Source organism: Camarhynchus parvulus, chromosome 10, assembly GCF_901933205.1.
Source record: "Camarhynchus parvulus chromosome 10, STF_HiC, whole genome shotgun sequence".
Taxonomy (NCBI): domain Eukaryota; kingdom Metazoa; phylum Chordata; class Aves; order Passeriformes; family Thraupidae; genus Camarhynchus; species Camarhynchus parvulus.
Window position 1 is genome coordinate 1,761,011 of NC_044580.1, and position 23,982 is coordinate 1,784,992.

General features: G+C 52.2%; 1 protein-coding gene across 1 annotated transcript; it reads left to right on the forward strand.

Moving 5' to 3' along the window:
* The first annotated feature begins 1,762 nt into the window (after positions 1-1,762).
* Positions 1,763-23,768, forward strand: DUOX2 (dual oxidase 2). Its single transcript, XM_030955256.1, is given in 35 exon segments — positions 1,763-1,807; positions 1,809-1,980; positions 2,689-2,772; positions 5,491-5,655; positions 6,877-7,064; positions 8,104-8,305; positions 8,947-9,113; positions 9,198-9,258; positions 9,378-9,474; positions 11,003-11,090; positions 11,421-11,523; positions 11,670-11,833; positions 12,260-12,426; positions 12,580-12,698; positions 13,450-13,587; positions 14,197-14,310; positions 14,881-15,083; positions 15,277-15,462; positions 15,883-16,108; positions 16,706-16,799; positions 16,986-17,161; positions 17,783-17,852; positions 18,295-18,390; positions 19,141-19,319; positions 20,158-20,388; positions 20,606-20,705; positions 20,824-20,873; positions 21,126-21,253; positions 21,462-21,615; positions 21,739-21,864; positions 21,867-21,964; positions 22,475-22,633; positions 22,821-22,976; positions 23,086-23,214; positions 23,646-23,768. Coding segments are annotated over 35 exon segments (4,758 nt in total).
* The last annotated feature ends 214 nt before the right edge of the window (positions 23,769-23,982 follow it).

The window sequence follows — 23,982 nt, forward strand, 5'->3', positions numbered from 1 at the left end:
AAGAAACCAAAAGTACAGGAATCTCTGGCAGATGTAACCACAGGGTACATGCTCTGCTTACAGCCTGGTGATGAGTGTTTAAATTGATGGATGTAATCAATGGGAGTGCAAATGATAATATTCAAGTCTCAGACCACTTTGTTTTCCCAGCAGACAGTTCAACATGAACTCATGTTTTGCAGTTTGCACCACTGGGAGTCACAGGTGAAAAATCCCCACTGCAATTCTCAGTAAATCAAATATAAAACCTACAGAGTTACTGGAAATGTGTAAGCATTTCCAAAACCAGATTTTATTTAAGTTTTAATTAAATTAATGAAAAAAATTTTAAAAATGAGAAACATCAATTTGGATGTGACAGAGTAATGTAGGAAAAGCTGAAACCTGTGTGCTGCTGCATCTCTTGGCAGCACAGCTCTTCTGAAATAGTGCTGATCTTTGGGTACACACTGAACCAGGGACAAAGAGCCATATTTAGTGGGAAACCCTGTCTTGGAGTTAAATTCAGGTTCGGCATTTCTGTGCATGGAAAGCCAGGGGTAGGTGGAATTGTCACATTTGTGACTCCAAGTCACTCCACAGTTCAGAACTGGGAGTCCCTCCCTTCTGCCAGGTGTTGCCTGGGATTCCAAATGTTCAGTTCTCACTGGTGAAATCTGCTCTGGGTCCAGGGTTTTTGTGGAAAGGGAGATGGTAAAGCACCATGAGAAAGGCTGGACAGGAGGGATGGCCATCAGGTCAGCTCAGAGGGGATCAGGTTGTCCCATCTGCAGGACTCCCACACTTTGGGATGTCTGACTGTGTGCTGAGGCTTTTCCATCATGTTCACAGCTGGATTTGTTTGAATGGGGCAATGCAGGAAAAATTTCCAGCTGAAATGTGCCTGTTTGTGTAATAAAATGTAAAGCTTTTCTCTTTTTGTAACGGAGTGTCGGGGGGTAGGATGGACGGATGGATGGAGACGAGAGATCTCTGCAGCCAGGTCAGGAACTTGTGGGTTATTGCAAGGGGCCAAGTGCAGGGCCCTGCTGGGAGCTGCCAGCCACAGCTCAGAGCAGGCCTGAGAGAAGAGAGGGGTAGAGAGGATGAGAGGGTGAGAGAGTAAAAGCGCAAGAGAGTAAAAGGGGTAAGAGAATAAATAGGGTAAGAGGCAAGAGCTAAGAGAGCGAAGTTCCCGTTACAATACAATAAATCTTCTTCTGTGTTGAATATTCTGATTCCCACTAACCAATCTAGTACAACATACAAATCTTTTAGCATTTCTATACAGCTTATAAGAGTCACTACATTACCATACTGTGCTACATTTTAAACTCTAAAAACTCCTCTTTGGACCTCTTCTGCCAAGCTGGCAGGGTCTGCTCTGAGCCTGGACTTGCCTGCAAGCAGAGGGTGTTGTTTCATCAAAAATCTTCAGTCTTGTTTCATCAAAAATCTTCAGCTGACCACACCATTTTTTTCCAGTTGTTCAGTAACTAAGGTATCTCAAAGCTTGCTTTCATTTCAATCTCGCTTATAGTTTCCATATTCTCAAAATCTTTTGCCAGACAATCATATTTATAAGGCTTTCCTGTTTCATCTTCCCCAACAATGGAGCAGATAGTGAGCTGTGAGTCTGAACTGGGACACCCAAGGCAGGCCACTGGTCCTGCTCCAGCAGAAAGGTGCTCTCAGGCCAGCTGACACATCCCAAGGGGATGGGGTCTCACACGACTCCTGCCAGCTTCCCAGAGCCCACACTGGCCGGCACTGCTGACGGATGATGGCAGCAGGGAGGTTTTACCCAGCAGCACAAACCACAGCAAGGAGCTGAGGTTTGCTCTTTCCACGATTCCAGCCCCTGGGAAGAGCCCACCTGCAGCTCCTTCCCTCTCCTCTCCATTTGCAGGTCGCTGCTTCCAAGGATCCAGTGGCAGATGGAACCTGCAGCAGCGATGCTGAGCTTGGTTGTGGCTCTGGTGGGAACATGCACCTTGGGGAGTAAGTGTGATTTGGGATGGGGAACCCAAGGGGAGATCCTGGGGAGCTGGTGCCCCTCAGGGGAATTTCCTCTGACCCACAGGACCCACAGAACATCATTTCTTGAGCACGGTGTCTCTGCCCACGGCAGGGTGAATGGAACCAGGTGCTGTTTATGGTCCCTTCCAACACAAATTCCATCATTCTGTGATGCAGTTTGTGAGGAGATAAGAAAAAAATTGGAGCAAAGTGCAGGTGGAGAGACTGGCCCATGGCAGCTGAGCACACAGCTTGTTAGCTGGAGCTGGAAGTCTTTGCTAGTATTAGCAAAATAAAAAGTAAAAGTAATAAAAATTAACGTGAAGGAAATAAGGCTGATGCTGATGCAAAAGCACCAAGTATTTCCTTGACTCACATGGACTTTGTAGGAGTCAGAAGTAAGGGAAGGTTTCTGATCCAGTGAGACAGAAGGAGAAAAGGAATGTCTTTTGGGATTAGATTGGTGGTGGCCCCAAATTGATCTGGGGGACATCAGGATCACACACATGAGATTCTAATTTTAGCTATTGTCCCTGAAAAGGAGTGCAAAACCTGTCTGAAAACCTGCATAATTGGGAAGTTTCAGAAAGAATATGGGAAAAAATCCCAATATCAATATAATTCTCTAGTGGTGATGCTTGTTTCATGCTTTTTTCTTGCTGCTCCTGAGGTGGGTTCTGTGTGTTCCAGGCGCCCAGAGGAGCATCTCGTGGGAGGTGCAGCGCTACGATGGCTGGTACAACAACCTGCTGCACCACAGCCACGGCTCTGTGGGTGAGTGCCAGGGGTGCCAGGGGCACGGGGAGCTGCTCCTGGGGCATTGGGCTGTCTGACCTGAGCCTGACCCAGGCAGGTCAGCAGACAAAGCCACCTCCCGTGGCCCTCAGTGGTCCCTAGGGGCACCTGAGAGCCCTGGTGGAGCAGCAGGGAGGGGCAGACTGCCCGTGTGTGGGCACTGCCACGTTGTGCTGCTGCCCAGGTCACACTGGAGGTGGATCAGTCCCAGAGCAAAGCTGTGCCTTTGGGAGATATCTCAGAATAGACTCAGCTCTTCTCAGCAGGTGTTTCTGTGATGGTCAGGCATCCCAGAGCTGCAAAAAACATCTTTAGCCAAAATCAGCACGCAGAGCTCATGTTCCAGGCGTGTGACTGTGTTCCCAGGGGTCTGAGGATGAGGGAAGAGAGGAGGATCTGACTCCATGTTTCACAAGGCTGATTTATTATTTTATTATATATATTACATTAAAAGTATACTAAAAGAATAGGAGAAAAGGATTTCATCAGAAGGCTAGCTAAGAATAGGAAGGAATGATAACAAAAGCTCTGTCTCAGACAGAGAGTCCGAGCCAGCTGACTGTGATTGGCCATTAATTAGAAACAACCACATGAGACCAATCACAGATGCACCTGTTGCATTCCACAGCAGCAGATAACCATTGTTTACATTTTGTTCCTGAGGCCTCTCAGCTTCTCAGGAGGAAAAACCCTAAGGAAAGGATTTTTCATAAAAGTTGTCTGCGACACAGGCATGCTGAACCTTTTGATTTTCTGCCTTACAGACAGGTGATACCATGTACTGGGAGAGGCATTTGGGATTTCCCTGCGCCATTGGTGAACTGTTTCCTCATGCCTACAGCCATGGGCTCAACTCTAGATGTCCCTGAGCCAGATCAGGCAGGATCTTACTTAAAACATTGAAGATTCTGAATCCTCATTTCTGGCAGGTTGATCACTGCTCTGGTGACACACTGGCACAGAATGCAGTGGCAGTTGCACAGCTTGGAGTCCAAAGGGCTCTCCCACACGACATGTGTGTCACCAGTCTTTAGTAACACCAAAGCCTGACAGGAAAAACCAGCCCTGACAGACCAGGTCTTCCTCTTCTAGAGTAGACAGATCAGATTTTAACTTTTGGAAACCAACATACAGAAACTAAGCCTCAAACTAAGGCAGGAATTCAGGATTTCCCCCAGTTCTGGGGAGCTCCAGTAAATAGAGCCCACCACACTGGTGACAAGGTTTCTAAAATCAGTGAGAAATGACCTCCTGCCTCTGGGCCTTTCAGTTTTGGGACCAGCAGTGTGTGCAAAATCAGGGTGTTTCTCTCTCATCTTCACACCTGCCTCTGGCTGTTCCCTCTGCTATTCCCTATGGTGCTGGAAAACACCACGCTTCTGTAGGATTACACTGTTAATAGGGGACAGCTCAACATCATTCCAGTTACCCACTGGAGCACCATCCCAGACCTTCAGGAGGCAGCAGGGAAGCACACAGACAACAGAAGGACAGCTGGAAGAGAGGAGGGTCCCTCCTGGCTCTAAGAGTACTGATTCCGCTGCTGCAAGCAGTTTTGGGTGATGCCACCAAACCTTACATGCTCTTGGCCGCTGAGAACCCACGCTGCCACAGACACATTTTATGAAAAATCCTTTCCTTTGGATTTTTTCTCCTGAGAAGCTGAGAAGCCTCAGGAACAAAATGTAAACAATGATTATCTGCTGCTGTGGAATGCAACAGGTGCATCTGTGATTGGTCTCATGTGGTTGTTTCTAATTAATGGCCAATCACAGTCAACTGGCTCGGACTCTCTGTCCAAGACACAAGCTTTTGTTATCATTCTTTATTATTTAATTTTTGCTAGCCTTCTGATGAAATCCTTTCTCCTACTCTTTTAGTATAGTTTTAATATAATACATGACGCTGGCAATGGTGGGCTATTTACACACCACGAACGAGACGGGGCTGCTGTGGAAAGCGCCTCGAGCTGTTTGTTTTCCAGCATCAGTCTCATTACATGGTTATGACAATGGGAAGATGCTAGCAGCTCACAATCCAGGCAGCAGGCCAAAAAAATTAATGTTACAACTTACTTTATAAGTTTTTTGACCAATCACACAAAGCAAAAGCACATTGACAGTAGTTTTATCCAATCACCATAAGCACAGGTACCTTTGGTTAAAACAATGCTTGCTTGTTCTGGATACAATATCTACTTGTAAGCCTTAAAACACAACGCACAGAGCTCCATTATTAACCTTTAACCTTCCTAGTATCTTGCTAGATAAACTTTCTGCAGTTAGAGAGCTATTCAGACAAGTGTTAAAACACGGGCCATTTTTCTATTTACCCTTGCTTTTTCTGCAGTTTAAATAATTTTTCTGCTGACCTATCTCATGGCTGCTGCTTTAGCTCTACTCACAGTTCTGCTGTATCTGAGGCCTGCTTTTTGCAGCTTTCCCCAAAACCCTCTGATTTTCCCTCTAATTTTGTGGATTCTCACAATTTATATCACAAAATAATAAATCAAGCCTTGTGAAACATGGAGTCAGATCCTCGTCTCTTCCCTCATCCTCTGTGAACACGGTCACACCACACTCTGCTCTCGCTGTCTCTGGCACCTGAACATCCACGTGTCCTGCCGTGGCCGTGCCTCCCCCTGGGTAGCACAGGGCCCACATGAACCAAGCTCCCCTGTGTGTTTTGGTGCTGCAGGAGCCAGGCTGCTGCGTCTGCTGCCAGCGCGCTTCGCGGACGGCGTGTACCAGGCGCTGCAGGAGCCGCGCGTGCCCAACGCGCGCCGGCTGAGCACCGCGCTGGCACGGGGCCCCTCGGGGCTGCCCTCCCGCAGGAACACCACCGTGCTGGCCGTCTTCTTTGGTAAGACCCCACGCTCACTGCAAAAATGGTGGTTTGGGTGGGAAAATGTTGGCTTGTCACGCACCCAAGGCCGCGCATTGAGCGCTCCTCACCCAGCGCTCCGCAGCTGGATATCCACATGTGGATATCAGACCCGGCAGACACTTGTGGATATCACATGTTGCCGGAACCCAGGACATCCCTCTGGCTGTCCTGGATGGCTCAAGCCCATGCCAGGGGGCTCAGGGACCTTGGCACAGAGCCCAAGACCCCTGTGCCTTTGATTTTGACCCATGGAAAAAATTACCAACCTTATGTGAGGATTTACAAGCTTCAAAAGTTTAAGTAGAATGATAGTTAGTTTGTCACAGGGTGGAAAAGTAGAATTTTGGGGTTTTTAGAATGAGGGCTCGGGGTCCCAAGATGGAGGAATTTGGGCATGTCTTGCTCTTTTCCCTCCTTCTTCCTAGCCTCCATCTTCTGGGTGATGTTGGCACTTTTGGATTGGTTTAGAGTAGAAGCTCACATGGGTGATAGGTATTGGGAAATTACTGTAAATAGTGAACACATAGTTTTTAGTATAAAAGATATCTGAAGGCAGTCAGTGTGCCTCAACCCGACCTGACCTCGGCAGGTCAGAGAAAGAATGTTATAGATAGCAGAAAATAAACAGCCTTGAGAAGCAGAACAGAAGAATCCCAACTCCTTCTTCGGTTGCCAGGCTGGGAAAAAAGACTCTCTGACACATCTGGGGGTCATCCTGAGCACAGAGACCCCTGAGAGGATAGGACTTCACCACAGCACTGTCTGGATAGGAGGGTTCACGTGGGTTTTTGGTGGCCTTTGCCAGCTGACCCAAATGCTGATATTTGTCAGTTGGGAGCTTCCTCATTTCTTTTAGCAGCGGAGCTGCCCCACGGCAAAAACAGCGGACAGATGTGATAAGAGTCGTGCTGGGCTACACTGCTGCAAGCTGCAGCAGCTTTTTCAGTCTCCCAGGAGCTCAGTGGGGTCTTAGATCTGCAGGCCTGGAGATGTCAGTCTCTGGGAAATCACAGAATCCCAGGATGTTTGGGTTGGAAGGGATCTCAATGGTCATCTTGTTCCAGAGCGCCAGGTTCCTTCCAGCCCAGTTCAGCCTGGCCTGGGTCACCCTTGCTGCTCGTGGTGGTCCCCACAGCTGCCCTCCCTGCTGTCCTGCTCCAGTGCTGGCAGCTCTGACCGTGCTTTGGCGTCTGCCAGGTTTCCACGTGCTCTTGGACATCCTGGAGACAGAGAAGCCCGGCTGCCCTGCTGAGTTCCTCAACATCCACATCCCCTCTGGAGACGCCGTGTTTGACCCTGCTGGCACTGGAGACGTGGTCCTGCCCTTCCAGCGCGTCCGCTGGGCAGCAGAGACAGGCCAGAGCCCCAACAGCCCCCGGGAGCAGGTGGGTGTGCTTTCCTCTGCTCTTTGCCTTTCATCCAAATTCTTCTCCACCCGCCACTGGGGTCAGTAACACCAATATAACTTACAAAAATAAACTGATAGCACTACTACATCCCTAAAAATACACATCTCCCAAGTGTTTGAACCAACTAAATGAACCCCAAGTCAACTTCCAGGTTTCACATTGAGCAATGCTAGTGATTGCCCAGGGTCAAAGCATTTCCTGAATGAAGAAAAAAAAAGGTAATTAGGTCAGTTAATTATTGCACGTTGTTTTAGGCACCAAGTCCTGTCTTTAATAATGTATCACAAAGCTGAGCTGGTACTGCCACAAAGTTGTGGTGCTTCCCAGAATTTCAGTCATTTTAGAAAATAAATTCAGTTTTTCCCCATTTTCTCTGGATTTGGCTATTCTGCTTGTGTTCCCCAGATTTTTTTTCATGCTGGAGATCTCCCCAGCCAAAATCACCAAAGTGAAACACCCCCTAAACCTTTCATGTGACAAACCCTGAAGAGACCAGTTTAGCAAATGATGTTTTTACCAACATTTAAAAGCTTAAAAAATTGGAAACTCCAGCATGTTTTCAGAATAAAAAGCATGTTTCCATGCAAACATTTAGCAGGAGAGATGCTCAACATGCTGCCAGGACAGTGGGACTTCCTACTGTGAGATCAGAGGGGAAAGCTCTGGTGTTCCCAGTTTCCCCAGAGATGGGTTTAGTCACCTTCCAGCCTATATAGGGATTCACAGATGTCTGCTTCTGGGCATAGCCAAAATAACTGGGGAGAAAACAATCCCAAATGTAATTTTGAAAAGCCTGTACCTAGTTATTTCCTCTACCTGGCACTAACTCCTGAAGTTTGCACTGAGATTGTCTGTGTTTTTATTTGCTTCCTGAGAGCTCTTGTTAAAATGAGGTTAAAACAGACTGCTTTGCAAGAACAAAAGAGGCAGACTGGGGCTTCCCAGACCTCTTTTTTTACACCTTTCCAGTGAAACCCTGGCCCCTGTTAATGCCTCTTCCCTGTGCCTGCCCTAGACCAACGGGATGACGGGCTGGCTGGATGGCAGCTCCATCTACGGCCCCTCTCACTCCTGGAGCGATGCCCTGCGGAGCTTCCAGGGGGGCCAGCTGGCAGCAGGGCCCAGCGGGAGCCTCCCGAGGCACACGGACGGGAGGGTGCCCATGTGGAAGGCTCTGGATCCAGCCACGGGACAGGGCGGTCCCCAAGGGATCTACGGTAAGGGGAGCATCCCAATGGTTCTTCATCCCTGCTGGGAGCAGGGGCGCCCTGGAGCTGAGCCCAGGAAAGGGGAAAGGGCAGAAGATGCAGGGAGGCAGGATATATGGATCAGGAGGGCTCTGGGAGAGCAGGCAGTTCCCCAAGGGGGTGGGAGATTTGAGCCCCAGGAGCTCCAGAGGCCACATGCCCAGGTGGCAATGTCAGAGAGCAGCTCTGATCCCAGCTGAGCTCCTCTGGGGAAAGGGCTGCTGCTGATACAAACCCACGCAGCTCGCTTTGAGTTCCTCACCTGCCCAACCTTTGGTCCATGCTGGGGGCCTGGTGCTGCTTCTCACTGGCCCACGTTTCTGCTCTGGCTGGGGAGAAGGAAGGGGAGGGGACAAGGGGACACTGGGTTGGACCCACAGGGCTGGGTGAGCTCCTCCAGGGACAAGGGGACACTGGGCTGGACCCACAGGGCTGGGTGAGCTCCTCCAGGGACAAGGGGACACTGGGCTGGACCCACAGGGCGGGTGAGCTCCTCCAGGGACAAGGGGACACTGGGCTGGACCCACAGGGCTGGGTGAGCTCCTCCAGCCACGGGCAAAGCTAGACCCAGTGGTGACACCCCCCAGTGATGGTCGTGGTGGCTCTTGCAGACCTGGGGAGTGCCTGGGGGAATGAGAGCCCCTTCCTGCAGGCTGAGAGCATCGCCTGGTTCCGCTACCACAACCACGTGGCCGCAGCCCTGGCCCAGCTGCATCCTGCCTGGTCCGACGAGGATCTCTTCCAGCACGCTCGCAAGAGGGTCATCGCCACCTTCCAGGTGAGGGCTGGGACCCCCCAGCTCTGCTGGGCCCCCCAAGATCTTGCCTGGCTGTGGCCCTGACCCACTTTCCCTGTTCCCTAGAGCATCGTTCTGTACGAGTGGCTGCCGACCCTGCTGGGCACGCGGGTCCCCGAGTACCCAGGTGAGGCTGGGCAGGCAGGGCAGGGCTGGGAGCAGGGCAGGGGGACCAGGGCAGCTGGTGGGTGGGGAGGGAGAGGGAGCTTGGCCCCTTTTCCCTCCAGCCTGGCTGCTGCCCCACAGGTTACCAGCAGCACCTGGACCCCAGCCTCTCTCCTGAATTTGTGGCAGCTGCCAGGCAGTTCCTGGCCACCATGGTGCCTCCAGGAGTTTACAAGAGGTAGGAGCAGCCTGATGGGACCATGGGACTGCAACGCCTGTGTGAGGGAAGGTGTCTCGGTTTGGAAAGACAGGAGTCTGCTGAGGAAGGCAGGAGCCTCCCCTGAGATGGAGAATGTGAACCCTCCCCACCCCTCCGAATTGCTATAAATTTTAAATTAAGGGGCTCTCAGGCAAAAATATGGGAGCAGGAAATAAAAGTTCTTTAATAGGGAAGGAAAAAAACAAAAGGATAAAATAAACAATGCAGTACACTAAAACAACACTGACAGAGTCAGAACTCAACCAGAACACCAACACCTGTGGGTGTTGGTGGCAGTCCAGTTGGAAATGGGGCTGCAGCCCTCCTGCAGTGTCAGGGGTGGTTCTGTTGGAGCAGGGGGTCCTGTAGAGAAGGATGTATTCTTCCTCTGAAGATCCAGTGGAAGAAGAGGCAGCTGCTGTTCCTCTGGGGAATCCAATGGAGAAATCCATGCTGGTGTCTCCGAATCTCTGGATTATATCCGGGTAGCAGTGCTTGGCTCCTCCCTCTGGGCGGAGCATCTCACAATGCTTATCAGCCATGCACTGGCATTCAATAGCTGTTATCAGCAATGTCCCCTCCTGAGGAAGGTGTGAATGTGGTCACTCAAAGAGAGAGATAAGGCAAACTGCCCACTTGACAAAGGTACTCCGCCATACAGATGGTAATGGAAAACATCTTGCATTACAATTTTCAACAGGAGGCGGTGCCCAAGCTGGGCTGGTGACTGGGAATGGTCTTTGTTGGGATGGTTGTTGGGGAAGATGAAAGAAAGCATTATAAATATGATTGTCTAGCAAAAGATTTTGAGAATATGGAAACTATAAGCGAAATTGAAATGAAAGCAAGCTTTGAGATACCTTACTTACTAAACAACTAAAAAACAATAGTATGACCAGCTAAAAGTAATCCCCTTTTAATGAAACAATACCCTCTGCTTGCAAGTAAGTCCAAAAGTCAGAGCAGACCCCACTAACTTAGCAAAAAAAGTCCAAAGAGTAATTTTTAAAATTTTAAATGTAACACAATATAGTAATGTAATAATTCTTATAAACTGCATGTAAATATGATAAAATTTATATATTGTACTGAATTAGTTAGTAAAAGTTAGAATATTCAACACAAAAAATATTTATTGTATTGTAATATAAATACAATAAATCTTTTATCCTCCTTTACTCTCTCTCTCTCTCGTCTTTACCACTCTCTTCTCTCAAGCCTGCTCCAAGTTGCAACTAGCAGCTCCAAGCAGGGCCCCTGCACCCTCACCCTTTAAAATAAATCACAAATTCCACAACCTAACCTCAAAAATCTCTCATCCCTGTCTGTCCCAACCATCCTACCCCCCATCACTCCTGCTGATGCTCTCTGTCCCTCCCCCATGTCTCAGCTGAGACAGGCAAGCCCTGGCAGCTTTGGGCAGCCCTGGCTCAGGGCTGTGGGCTCAATCCTTCTCTGCTGTTCTGGGGACACCAGGTGCAGGTTCAATCCTTCTCTGCTGTTCCAGGGACACCAGGTGCAGGTTCCAGAACGTGTCTGCCTCGGGTGCCTCGTTCCCAGCAGTGCGGCTCTGCAACAGCTACTGGAGCAGAGAGGTACAGGGGAGGGAGCACGGGGGTCCTGAGGATGTGGCAGGGGGGCTTCATCCCTTGCTCTGAGCTATGGGGCACTCCACAGGGGTCTGTAAGGGGAATTGCGTGCAGAGCATAACAGCCAGACAAGGGGTGAGGGATCCTCCCTGTCCAGCATCCCCAGCCTTCAGCTGTGTCAGGCTCAGACCTTGAGGCTGAGCTGATGTGGAGAAAATGAGCCTGGGAGAGGTCCCCGATTCCCCTGCACCCCTGGGGGCACCAGTTCAGGGTTGTGGGGCTGCTTTCTGTCCTCCCTTGTGCAAGAGGAATCACTTGCTCTTCCCGTGCTGTCAGAGCCCCGGGCTGCAGCAGGCAGAAGCTGTGGACGAGCTCCTGCTGGGGATGAGCTCTCAGATCGCAGAGCGGGAGGACAACGTTGTGGTGGAGGACCTGCAAGGTCTGTACTGCAGCTGTGCCCTGTGCTGGGGGCAGGGCGGGGAGCAGCTCCCACTGCCTCCTTCATCAGCGCCCAGGCACACAGCTCAGCCTCTTTCATGGAGGGGCAGAGAGCTAGAGACACACGAAGCACGTGTGCACCCACAGATTACTGGTACGGGCCCCTGAGGTACTCCCGCACTGACTACGTGGCCAGCTGGATCCAGCGTGGCAGGGACTTTGGCCTGCCCACCTATAACCAAGCCCGGCAGCGTTTTGGGTTGGAACCTCTCCAGAACTGGTCAAGCCTTGCCCCACACCTGGAGCCACAGGTAACAGGGCAAGGGATGCATGTGGGCCAAAGGGTGATGGGAGGTTCCAGGCAGGAACTGAATTCTGCAGCTTCATAGGAAGAGGGAGATCAGTGCGTGTCCTGCCCTGGCTGGTTTTCATGCCTGCAGGGGGGTAACTGTGTAATTTCATGGCATGAATAAACCATCCTGCCCCAGTGCTACACTCCCACGCCAACAGGCACTCTGCTCCTCCTAGAGCTGATGTGCCCTGGGAGTGATGCTCAGCTGCTCAAGTTCAAGCCATGGGCTCCAGGCTGTGTGAGGCTCAGCATCCTCCCAGCCCACAGATGTGTGTGATGCCTGGGAAATGCACATTCCTTACATCTCCTAAGGCTTGCCAAGGCTTTCTGGTGCCCTGGCAGAACTCCCTGTGCTCACAGATGCGTGCTGGGGGTTTCTCACCAGGTCCTGCAGAAGGTTGCTGCCCTGTATGGCAACAACCTGGCTGGGCTGGAGCTGCTCCCTGGAGGCATGCTGGAGGCTGATGGCTCCCTCTTCTCTACCATCATCCTGGAACAGTTCCTGCGCCTGCGTGATGGCGACAGGTTTTGGTTCGAAAACACCAAGAATGGGTAATGGCCTCGTCCCTGTCTGGGAGCTGCTCTGCAAACCCCAGTAACACATGAAAACTGGAGGAAAAAGCATCCTCCAGCTTCCTCAGTTCCCTCCTGCTGCTGGACAGTGACACCTGGGGCAACCACCTGTGTCCATGTCCTTTTCCTCAGGCTGTTCACAGAGGAGGAGATCAGGGAGATCCGGAACACCACCTTTCACAGCGTGCTGGCTTCTGTCACCTCTGCCAGACCCACAGACCTCCAGCCCCACGTGTTCATCTGGAGACAGGGTGAGTGCACCCTGCAATGGGAGGGCACAGGGAGGGAATGGCTCCTGCAGGGCAGCAAGGGAAACAGAGCCATCCCAGGGACACAGCTGGTGAGTTAATGGCACAGGGAGCACACCAGGTTTGGAGTTTCTCAGGCCTCACACCTGCTATGACCTTAAACCAGCAAAATGGGCACAAAATGCTGGGGTTGCTCATGAGCAAGATGTTGCTACATGTTGTAGATGTTGAAAGAGGGCTGTAGTGCAGGCAGGCATGATCCCAAGGGAAAAATGCATATTACTGTCTGGCAAAATGCCTTTTCCTCTTGGAATATTGCCACATCTTCCCATTTACTGTAAGCATTACATCTGGGCAACGTTCCAGACCTTGCAAGGTGCTTTTATTCCCTTGGTGTGCTTTCCTTGTAGTCACACCAGGAGGATTTCCTGGATTTGCAGCATCCAGATGAGCTCAGGCTCTGAGCCCCAGATTGCTGTGGCCCAGGGTCTTGGGCAGCCCATCCCAACAGGAGAGGGGATGGTGCTGAACCTGCAGAGCACTTGAGTCCAGTTCTGTGCTTGGTTTGCTGCGGCAGGCAAAAGTTGAACCCAAACCCAAAGGCTGTCCCCAGGATGTGGAGTTTAAATCCAGCACCCCAATTCTGCACTGCTGGGTCACTCAGCCATGACCCCCATAGTGCAGAGGCTCCTGGGGGGATGCAGGCGGGCTGGCTACAAGGTCAATGCCACTCACAGCCTGTTTCCCCTTGCAGGGGACCCGTGCCCCCAGCCCCAGCAGCTGACAGCTCAACTCCTGGCCAACTGCACGCCCATGGTGGTGCTGGACTACTTCGCAGGCAGTGGCGCAGGCTTCGGGATCATCATCGTTGCCCTCTGCTGCCTGCCCCTGGGTTTGTCATTCTGTTTCCTCTTCCTGTCACTGTCCTCCTCTTCCACCTCCCCACCAGAGAAAGGGGCTGAGTGCCCATGGACAGAGCACCTCCCAGCAGGAGCTGCTGAGTCCTGGTCTCTGCTGAGGTGCTTGAGCTGGCAGGGTCCTTGGGCACCAGGAGGGAGCCAAGGGGCGTAAGGAGCTCTGTGATCTCTCACGTGTGACCGTGTTCACAGGGGTCAGAGGATGAGGGAAGAGACGAGGATTTGACTTTATGTTTGAGAAGGCTTGATTTATTATTTTATGATATATATTACATTAAAACTATACTAAAATAATAGAAGAAAGGATTTAATCAGAAGGCTAGCTAAGAATAGAATAGAAAAGAATGATAACAAAAGCTCTGTCTCAGATTGTCTGTCCGAGCCAGCTGGGCTGTGATTGGCCATTAATTACAAACATCCAACATGGGCCAATCACAGATGCAGCTGTTGCATTCCACAGCAGCAGATAATCAGTGTTTTGTTCCTGAGGCCTCTCAGCTTCTCAGGGGCAAAAATCTTAAAGAAAAGATTTTTCATAAAAGATGTCTGCGACACTCATGCCCCTTTCTCCCCTGTGTCCCCAGTGACTCTGTTTGTGGCCTGGGTGGTTGCTGCTCTCCGCAGGAGAGATTTCCAGAAGCTGCAGAGGAAGCAGGGCACCAGCGTGCGCAGGGAGGTGTCTGGTGAGGCTGTACATGGTGAGTGGCACTGCCAGCCCTGCGGTGGCATCTGCTGCTGGTGCCAGGGCACACTCTGAGGCAGGGCTGGGCCTGGGGCTTGTACCCACATGGGATGTAAGGAGGAACTGGCTCCCCAGGCACATAGCCAAGCAGTGGGACAGGGAGCCCAGAGAGCTTGGCAGCCCATCCCACCCAAGGCCTGACCAGATACAGCACTGAGCAGCCTGACCTGCGGCTGGTCCTGCTCTGGGCAGGAGGTTGGGCAAGATTCCCTTCCAACCTGAGTCATCCTGTGTCCCTCCAATTCCAATCCTCCCCAGACCACACCTTGCCTGAAGGAAACCTGTGCAGAGCCATTGCAGCAGTAGCTCCAGGACAGGGACAGTGTCTCCTTGCTCTGCCTCCCTGCTCCAGAGCCTGGACTCCTCCTGTGCCCATGTGCTTGAGCTCTGCAGTTAGGAGATAGCATTCTTCCTTTAAGAAGAGACCTTCCTGGTCATGAAATCACTCCCAAACTGCCTCTCAGTGCAGGAGGTTCTGAGAGGAGCAGGAACCTTTCCAGCTGAGTCCTGTGCTCTCTCCCACCAGCCATGGAGTGGCACGGGCCCAAGACAGACAGCTGTCCTGTCTACATTCAGCTGCAAGCTGACAAAGTGCTCAAAGTGCTGGACAGCAGAGGATCTGTGCTCCGCAGCATCAACCTGAAAGCCCAGCCAAGAGTGGAGGTGATCCTCTCCAACAACAAAGGCAACAAAGCTCTGCTCCTGAAGAGCCCCAAGGAGTACGACCTGGTAAGTGCCATGGTGCCTGGGTGATGGCGCCTTGCCCTGGACCCTCACAGTCCTCTGCACCAGCCAGCTGGGGGCACTGGGAGCACTGTAAGGCCTTGGAGGGAGGTTGTGGCCTCCTGAGAAGCACCAGGGCCAGCAAATACCGTGGAGCTGAGCCTCTGGTGATCACAGCCGGTCTGTGGGCCCTTTGCAGGTGCTGCTCTTCAATGAGGAGGCCGAGAGGAGCATCTTTGTTGGGAAGCTCAGAGATTACTTGAAGGAGAGCAGATTTGACCTGCATCTGTCTGAGATGAAGGAGCAGAGCCTGATGAAACGGGCAGTCACCCAGGAGCAGAGAAAACAAATTCTAGAGACTTTCTTCAGGCACCTGTTTGCTCAGGTGTGTGGAGGTGTAGCAAGCCCTGATGTGTGGGGGAAGGTATTTCTGTATTGGTTAAACAGTGAACATTGGGGCTGGTGCTTTTGGAAAGAGTTGGTAAATCACACACAAGGAAGCTGCCAGTACTTCCAGGAAATACGTTTTCCTTTGCAGAAGACAAAGGGAGATCTCCTGCAGTGATACAAGTGCCTAAAGTGGCAAAGAGACTATTGGGTGAAGTAACAGGTCTCCAGAATGCTCAGTCACGTGGAGTGTGAAAAGTCACATTGTGTAGGAGGGATGTGGGACTTTCTCCACGGTATCTGCCGTGAGTTTGGTGCCAGGGAGCCACCAGTCTTTGTGCAATAGGTCAGGAAGGAAACAGCAGCCTTCTGCTCTGCCATCACTCACAGCATTTCTTTTGTGGGACACAACCTGCAGGTGCTGGAAATCGACAGATCCGATGCCGGGGAGCTCAGCTTTGAATCTTCACAGAAGGCAAGGGAGTCTCTTACCTGTGAGCTGAGCAGGGCTGAGTTTGCTGAAGCCCTGGGGCTCAAAGAGCACTCCATGTTCGTGGAGTCCATGTTCTCCCTGGCTGACAAGGATGGCAATGGCTACATCTCCTTTCGGGAGTTCCTGGACATCTTGGTGGTCTTCATGAAAGGTGGGAGCTGGAGCTGGTTAACGCCTCCATCTGCTGCCCTTGGACCTGTTTCTGGGCTCTGTCAGAGTGGAGGACATGATTCACACAGCAGGTCAACCTGTAGACACTGCTACAGGTTAAAATTTCCTTCACTCAGGACAGCTTCAGCTTGGGTTATGGGACATGACAACGTAAATATGTTTTCTGGAAGATGGTTCAGGAGGGGAGCTGTCTTCCACCACCACAGACATGTCAGCCCCTTCTCCTGAAGGGACATCCTGTGCATCCTGTGCCTGGGAGGTCATAGCAACTGTGTCTGACATCTGATTCTCCCTAAGTGACCCCTGGAATGGTGGATTCACAGGTGGAGGTGTTGAATGCCAGATTCAATCAAAACAACTCCCAGAAAAATCACTGCTCTGCAAAAGCACACTTGGAAAAATAATGCACAAGAAAGAATGTGTCTACCCAATATTTCACCTTGCACTTGAGAAAGTCAAGTGGAAGGGTGAGGCTCCACTGCTGCAGGGTCCAGACACTCAAAACCAACATATGAAATGATCTTTGTTGATGAAGATAGGATCTTGTTCTTACTTTGCCTCTTCCTGTCCCCACCAGGGTCTCCAGAGGAAAAATCTAAGGTGATGTTCAGGATGTATGACATTGATGAGAATGGGTTCCTCTCCAAGGAGGAGTTTCTGAGGATGCTCAGGTACTCTCTCTCCTCTCTCCCAATGTTTTCACAATGTTTATAGACATGTCTTCAGAAGCAGCTCCCAGTTTCTGTGCTTCTGTGCACAAGTGCAACCAAGAGCCTGTTTCTCCCATGAAACTGGTCTAGGACTCTGTGTTATTTGAGGGACTCAGCTGGTGTTCCCATCTCTCCTCCTTGCTCCAGGTCCTTCATTGAGATCTCCAACAACTGCCTGTCAAGAGAGCAGGCAGAGCAGGTGACTGAGTCCATGTTCCGGGCCTCGGGCTTCCAGGACCGGGATGAGCTGACATGGGAGAATTTCCATTACATGCTGCGGGACCACGACAGCGAGCTGCGGCTCACCCAGCTCTGCGTCAAAGGTCGGTGGGCACCAGCCCTGGCACGGCCCAGCTCCTGCAAGGCTGCAGGCAGCGGGCACCCCTCAAATCCTGCCCCATCAGCATCCCCACGCCAGCTGCAGTAATGGGGCAGCAGCTTGTCGCAGACATCTTTTATGAAAAATCCTTTCCTTTGGATTTTTCCTCCTGAGAAGCTGAGAGGCCTCAGGAACAAAATGTAACCAATGGTTATCTGCGGCTGTGGAATGCAACAGCTGCATCTGTGATTGGCCCATGTTGGATGTTTGCAATTAATGGCCAATCACAGCCCAGCTGGCTCAGACAGAGAGCCGAGCCACAAACCTTTGTTATCATTCTTTCCTATTCTGTTCTTAGCTAGCCTTCTGATGAAATCCTTTCTTCTATTCTTTTAGTATAGTTTTAATGTAATATAGGTCATAAAATCATAAATCAAGCCCTCTGAAACATGGAGTCAGATCCTCGTCTCTTCCCTCATCCAAGAACCCTGTGAACACCGTCACACCAGCTGTTTCTTCATGTGTGATGTTTGGGCCAGTTCAGAGCTTTTCCCTGCCCACAGGAGATTCCTAAACTTTGTTTTGCACCTTCTGAATGGCTGTTTGTCCTTTTGTCTCCCCAAAGGAATCCCTGAGGTCTCCAAGCAGAATCTGCACAACTGTGTCTCCTTCATAAAAAAGAATGAGCCAAAAGGGTAAGCTCCCTTCCTTAGTGTCACTGTGGCTATTCCTTCTCTTCCCACCCTGGCTCACATCTGTCCTCCACCCCAAGCCTTCCAACAAATGCTCCCACCAGATGTTGGAGCTCCCAGCCCTGGGGAAGGGGTGGGAAGTGCATGCTGCAGGGGGCTGCCATCCTCCTCCCCAGGCACAGCCAGAAAGGAGGAATTGCCTCCTGCAGAGCCCTGTTGCATCCTCTGTGTGGGGATGGGAGTCCTGCATTGCTCTTCAGATGGAGGGGTTATCTTGGAGTGAATCCAGACCATGCACAACTGCAGTTAATGCAGGCAGGCTTGCAGGAAAGAGCTGGAAGTGTTCCCAGCTGAGCCTGATAAGGGAAGTGGAGAAAAGGGGAAAATTTCAGCAAGCGCTCCTAGCAAATAGAACTCTGGGCTAGACATAGCTCTATTTCCACAGAACCATCTTAGAGGAGAAGAAAGACCCAAATCTGGACCCTGTGAGTCACTACATGGAGCGAAAAGGTCAAGAACTGAGGAAGAGACCAGGAAGAAAGTGAGTCCCCTCAGCAGCTGTGCTTCTGGGGCTCGGGCTTATCCTGTTTGCTGCTTCTCACACCTCCATGTCTGACTGGGTAGCCCTCTAGTCCAATGTCACTGCTCCACGGAGGCACTCATTGGCCAAGGAGCTACAGAAAGAATCCCATCTTGGCAGGACAGTGCCATAGCTGGGTCTGGGTGATGTGCCTCTACAAAAAAAAACCCCTCCAAACAGATGAAGTGGCCAACTCACTCCAGAGGTTGGAATAGTGGTTTTTAGAGAGGGGTTTTGTCTGACAGTTCCTGCCTGTGCTCCTCTGCTTCTTGGGCTGCTGCTGGTTCACCTGGGCTGCCTACAAGAGCTGCAGGAGAGAATTTGGTCCTCCCTGCTGTGGCAGCAGCAAGTATTTCTTCAAGGAAGCAGTTCAGTTGCTGTTATTGTTGGCCATAATATCTTGGATTGCCTTAATTGCACCAATTAAGGAAGTTCCCCTTTTGCAGATAATTTTTTGACGGCTGAATATTACTATGAAATTCACAGTTCTCACCTACAGTTTCCTTTGTGAGTCACTGCCTCCACACTTGCTACCAGCTTTTGAAGGCACTGTAGAGCAGGCTGACCTGAGATCACTCTCAGATGGTGTGTGCTCTGCAGGTCACCCCTGTCACTGATGTGACAGGGAAAAAAGGACACCCAAAGCTGGGCCCTGAGCCATTCCTTGCCAGGAAAACCTCAGGGTGACACCAGCACTCCTGCATTTGCCAGGGCCAACCAGTACCAGCTGCGTCTGTACACGGAAGCGCGACGGACGAAGTACGAGAGGAACAGAGTGCAGCAGAAGATCCAGGAGTTCAAGCGCTTCGTTGAGAACTACCGGCGCCACATCGTCTGTGTCATCCTCTTCTCTGCCATCACTGCTGGTGTCTTTGCTGAGAGAGCCTACTGTGAGTGCCCCCCTGCCCTGCTGAGGGGGCATGGGCTGCCTGCCTCAACGCTGGTGGCTTTCCTGGGGCAACACAGGGGACTTGCCCAGCACAGCTTGGTGGGGACTTGCCCAGCACAACTTTGGGCAACAGGGTCAGTCCTCCCCTGGACTGAGTCCCCAAATGTGGGAAGGGATCTCTGGAAGGGTCTGGTCCAATGCCCTGCTCCGAGAAAACTCTTTTCCAAAGCTGAATGAGGCTGCTGAAGGCCTTGTCTAGAGAAGGTGTGAGGAGTTGCAAGGCTGGTGATTCCGCTGCCTTGCTGGGCCTGTGCTGGTTTTTGACCATCCTCCCTGTGGAGAATTTCAAGGATTCAAACCTGAGTTTTCTACAGTGAAACTCATGTTCTTGCCTCACATCCTTCCACTTTGCACGCCTAAGATTTTCTCTGTGTGCCCATGAGACGGCTGCAGACAGGCAGCTTCCCTGACCCATCTCCTCCAGCCTGAACAAGCCCATTTCCCTCAGCCTTTCCCTTTCACAGACATAGCTCTATGACGTCCTGCAGCTCCCACCCATCCTGGTGGTCTTCACTGGACTTATTCTAGTTTATGGACACCTCTTATATTGGATTCCCCAGCTGAGACCACAGGCCCAAAGTGCAGATTCCCAGGTGGACATTCTCCTCCCTGGATCTCCAAGGACACCCTGTCATCCAGCAGTTCTGGGTCATTGTGCCCCTTTCCCCACACAAACCCATCCCTGGTGTCCTGTTTTTGGGAGGCTGTCCCCTTGCTGCAGGGAGGGTGATGTCCCTCAGCGCTGGGCACACGACACCCCCTCTGGTCTCTCTCCCCAGACTACGCCTTCGCATCCCCCAGCACTGGAATTGCACAGACCACCTTCGTGGGGATCATCATCTCCCGGGGATCTGCTGCCTCCATCTCCTTCATGTACTCCTACATCCTGCTCACCATGTGCCGCAACCTCATCACCGTCCTGCGGGAGACCTTCCTCAATCACTACATCCCCTTCGACGCCGCCGTCGACTTCCACCGCTGGATTGCCATGGCAGCCCTGATTTTCTCAGGTGGGTGGGCTGCTGGGGCATGGCCACCCACCAGCAGAGGACCAGCCCATCACCCCCTGGCAGGACCAGGCAGAAGCTTAAAGACCTTGCAGAGACATAGATGCCTTGCACTACAGAAAAGGAGGAATCTCTGGGTCCCTGGGGACATCAGCAGAGTCTGACACATCTCCATCCACATCAATTGATGCTTCTTCTTCTGTGTTTTTGTCTCTTACAGTGCTCCACACTGCGGGTCACGTAGTGAACGTCTACATCTTCTCAGTCACACCCCTCAGTGTGCTGTCCTGCCTTTTCTCCACTGTCTTTACAAATGATGGGTAGGTGGAATGTGAAGCAGAGTCCACACAAGGGTGTCCTGGGCTTGGACAGAAATGAAAATGGAAACCATTCCTTCATTCTGGTCACTCCATGGTGCAATCTCTTGTCCTCCTCCAGGTCACAGCTCCCACAGAAGTATTACTGGTGGTTCTTCCAAACTATTCCAGGTGAGAATAGGTGGTTCTTCCAAGCTATTCCAGGTGGTTCTTCCAAACTATTCCAGGGCTGTCCTGGAATATTAGGACTAATACTAGTGGTTTGGAAGAACCACTATTCCAGGTGGTTCTTCTGAACTATTCCAGGTGGTTCTTCCAAACTATTCCAGGTCTGTCCTAGCAGACAGACCTGCACACCTGTGTCCAGGATGGGCAGCCCTCAGCCCAGTCCAGTCAGAGCCCCTCTTAACTCTTCTCTCACAGGCATGACAGGAGTGCTGCTGCTCGTGGTCCTTGCTGTGATGTACGTGTTTGCCACACGCCACTTCCGGCGTGTCAGCTTCCAGGGATTTTGGATCACTCACCACCTCTACGTGCTGCTCTACATCCTGGTAAAGGATTGGGGCAGGAAGGGAGGGATGGTGCCCATGCACTGCAAGCCTGTAGGTGAACTCAGTGCAGCTGATGAGATGGAATAGCTTGGGGTAGTCCCAAGGGAGATGGTAGCCCTAGTCCTGGCTCCCCATTGCTGTTGAGCTGCCACCAAATCATCCCTGGGGTGATGACTCTCCTTGCTAAAGGGTTCTGCTCCCTGCCCAGGTCATCATCCATGGCAGCTATGCACTGATCCAGCAGCCCCGTTTCTACATCTACTTCATCATCCCAGCTCTCATCTACAGCGCAGACAAGCTGTACAGCCTGAGCAGGAAGAAGGTGGAGATCAGTGTGGTGAAAGCCGAGCTCCTGCCCTCAGGTACCACAACATCCCTGCCCACCCAGCACCAGCCCAGCCCAGCCTCCCTGCAAGAGCATCAGGGGCTGCAGCGCTGCAGGAGCATCAACCCCTCAACATCTCCAACTCAACACCTCCCCACAGGTGTCACCCACCTGCAGTTCCAGCGGCCACAGGACTTTGACTACAAGTCCGGGCAGTGGGTGCGCATCGCCTGTGTGGGGCTGGGCACCACGGAGTACCACCCGTTCACGCTGACCTCGGCCCCGCACCGCTGAGCCTGCACATCCGCGCCGTCGGGCCCTGGACCACCCGCCTCCGCGAGCTCTACTCTCCCAAGAGCCTGGCCCTCCTCGGCACGCTGCCCAAGGTGAGCCCTGCACAGCATGTCACCCATGGGGACATCTAGACATCTGCCTAAGGTGAGCCCTGCACAGCATGTCTCACATGGGGACATCTAGACATCTGCCCAAGGTGAGCCCTGCTCAGCATGTCACACATGGGGACATCCAGACTCTGCCCAAGGTGAGCCCTGCACAGCATGTCACCCATGGGGACATCTAGACATCTGCCCAAGGTGAGCCCTGCACAGCATGTCTCACATGGGGACATCTAGACATCTGCCCAAGGTGAGCCCTGCTCAGCATGTCACACATGGGGACATCCAGACATCTGCCCAAGGTGAGCCCTGCACAGCATGTCACACATGGGGACATCTAGACATCTGCCCAAGGTGAGCCCTGCTCAGCATGTCACACATGGGGACATCTAGACCAAGAGAGCATCTCAGCAATGTGTTGTGCCAAGCCTGAGGCACTCCTCCAGCCCTTCCAAGGCCTGGGCAAGCAGAGACTTCTGCTAACTGCTGTCTCCCTTCCAGCTCTACCTGGACGGGCCCTTTGGGGAGGGCCACCAGGAGTGGAACAAGTTTGAGGTGTCAGTGTTGGTGGGAGGAGGCATCGGGGTGACTCCCTTCGCATCCATTCTCAAGGACCTGGTCTTCAAGTCATCCATAAACTCCAAGCTGCTGTGTAAGAAGGTAAGAGTGTCTGAAAGACAAGCCCCCCTGAGAGGTTGGACTTGATCTCAGAGATCTTTTCCAACTTAATTGATTCTGTGATTCTGAGATGCCTCCTGCTGCTGCTGGCCTCTTTGGGGGTAAAACCCTCGTGGAGTCCATAGACATTCATGGGGATGCTGGCCCCACTCTGGGCCTCATTCCACAGATCTACTTCATCTGGGTGACGCGCACGCAGCGGCAGTTTGAGTGGCTGACGGACATCATCCGGGAGGTGGAGGAATCAGACAAGAACGGCCTGGTCTCTGTGCACATCTACATCACACAGCTGGCCGAGAAGTTCGATCTGCGCACCACCATGCTGGTGAGCCTGGGCATCCAAGGGGGAGGGTGCCAGGCCATGCCATGCCAGGCTCTGCAGGGCCATGCTGGGCTGTGCTGGGCCATCTGACGTGCACCAATCTCTCTTTCAGTACATCTGTGAGCGGCACTTCCAGAAGGTGCTGAACAAGAGCCTGTTCACGGGGCTGCGCTCCATCACCCACTTTGGGCGCCCTCCCTTCGTGCCCTTTTTCAGCTCGCTGCAGGAGGTGCACCCTGAGGTCAGTGTCTGGCTGGGGACAGGAGGAGGGGCACCCACTGGCCATTGTGGAGGACTGGTACCAACCTGTCCCCAAGGTCCTGGAGACCTCAGTGGCATCTGCACCAAGAACAGAGCAGAAGGGGGAATGAATCCTGTTTTCCCCCTGGATCCAGGCTGAGCTGCAGGAGTCAGCAATGCCCCACATCAGCCAAACACCCCCTGCTATTGCAGGACCCAGCTGCAACCCGTGACCCGAGCTGGGGGGTTCCCATCCTTCCTCCATGGCCCTGGCAGCTCCATGGGAATGTGACAACCTCCCCAAAAGCCTCTGGAGGCTGAGACAGGCTGCTCAGCCAGCAGCCATGCCCAGAGCTGTCAGAGAGCAAGGGGAGCTGGACTGTGGGGAGAGCTGGTGCTGCAGTCTGACCCTTTGGCTCCCTCCTTCCCCAGGTGCAGAAGATCGGCGTGTTCAGCTGTGGCCCGCCCGGGATGACAAAGAGTGTGGAGCAGGCGTGCCGGCACATGAACAGGAAGGACCAGACCTACTTTGCACATCACTATGAGAATTTCTGACCCTACCCCACACTGTTCCACCCTCTGGCTGCAGCTGCATTTTTTCACCCTAGAACCTGGCAGCAATACTTCCAGCGGCCACAGTCCCAGGCACCTTCCCCAGGTGAAAGCCATGCACAGCCCAGTGCAGGGATACTGAGACCCACACAGCAGAGACCTGTGTGCTACTAAAGCCTTATCATCCCAGCACTGCCCCACATGGCCCCAGTGAGAA